This window comes from Otolemur garnettii, unplaced genomic scaffold, assembly GCF_000181295.1.
Source record: "Otolemur garnettii isolate 467f Iridium unplaced genomic scaffold, OtoGar3 scaffold00013, whole genome shotgun sequence".
NCBI classification, from domain to species: domain Eukaryota; kingdom Metazoa; phylum Chordata; class Mammalia; order Primates; family Galagidae; genus Otolemur; species Otolemur garnettii.
The window spans coordinates 29,274,384-29,275,194 of NW_003852408.1; the positions used below are offsets into that span (position 1 = coordinate 29,274,384).

Genomic DNA, 811 nt, shown 5'->3' on the forward strand with positions numbered 1-811 from the left:
ATTTTAGTTACATAATTTGCTTTTGTATAGATTGAGTCAAAGTTGTAAGTGTGCCTTTCATGCAGATAGTGTGCATTGTATCTACAAGGTGTGAATTTGTCCATCTCCCCATCACCCTACCTACTTGATTTTCAATGAGTTTTATCTATTATATTTCTTATAGAGATGGGGTGTCACTCTTTCTTGACTCAGGCTGGTCTTAAACTCCTGGCCTCAGGCATTCTTCCCATCTCAGCCTCCCAAAATGCTAAGATTACAGGCATACGCCACCACACCTGACCCCCAAATGAATTTTCTTAATATCTGTTACTTTAAAGAATGAAAGACTATTATAAGTAATTTATGTATAATTATTGGTATTATGCATATTAATTATTATAAAGGTTCAGAGTTGACATGCAAGAACAGATTTACAATTCTTACCTACTTTCCTGTGTATTTTTTGATAGGTTTACTCATGGGGTAGCAATACCTTTGGTCAACTGGGGCATTCTGATTTTCCAACGACAGTTCCTCGTCTTGCGAAGGTACTTTTGCCAACTTGGTAGCAACTTATTTCAGAATTCTAAGCTATAACACTTTATATTTTTTTTATTTCTTATTTTTAAAAATTAGGCAATTATATGTTTGTAATGTAAATTTGTTTCAATATTCTTAAAAACAATTCTTTTAAACACGAAGCTACTTCTTTTCAAGCTAAACGTCCTTTATGTTTTAGTTTATGTTTATGTAATTTTGAGCATCTCCTGTTCATTGAATATTTTGTAGTCCTTTTGCTTTTTTTAAGTAAAAAAGGAAAAAGTACTTTTTT

General features: G+C 32.1%; 1 protein-coding gene across 3 annotated transcripts in view; it reads left to right on the forward strand.

The window, feature by feature from the left end:
- Positions 1 to 811, forward strand: part of ALS2 (ALS2, alsin Rho guanine nucleotide exchange factor) — a 55,368-nt gene that overhangs the window by 28,523 nt on the left and 26,034 nt on the right. For all 3 annotated transcript variants that reach the window (XR_002772103.1, XR_002772104.1, XM_023510396.1), the window contains exon 8: positions 450 to 527. Coding sequence is in view for 1 of the 3 variants with exons in the window: in XM_023510396.1 (XP_023366164.1) it covers positions 450 to 527 (78 nt within the window). In the remaining 2 variants the exon portion in view is untranslated. The remainder of the gene's footprint in view (positions 1 to 449; positions 528 to 811) is intronic.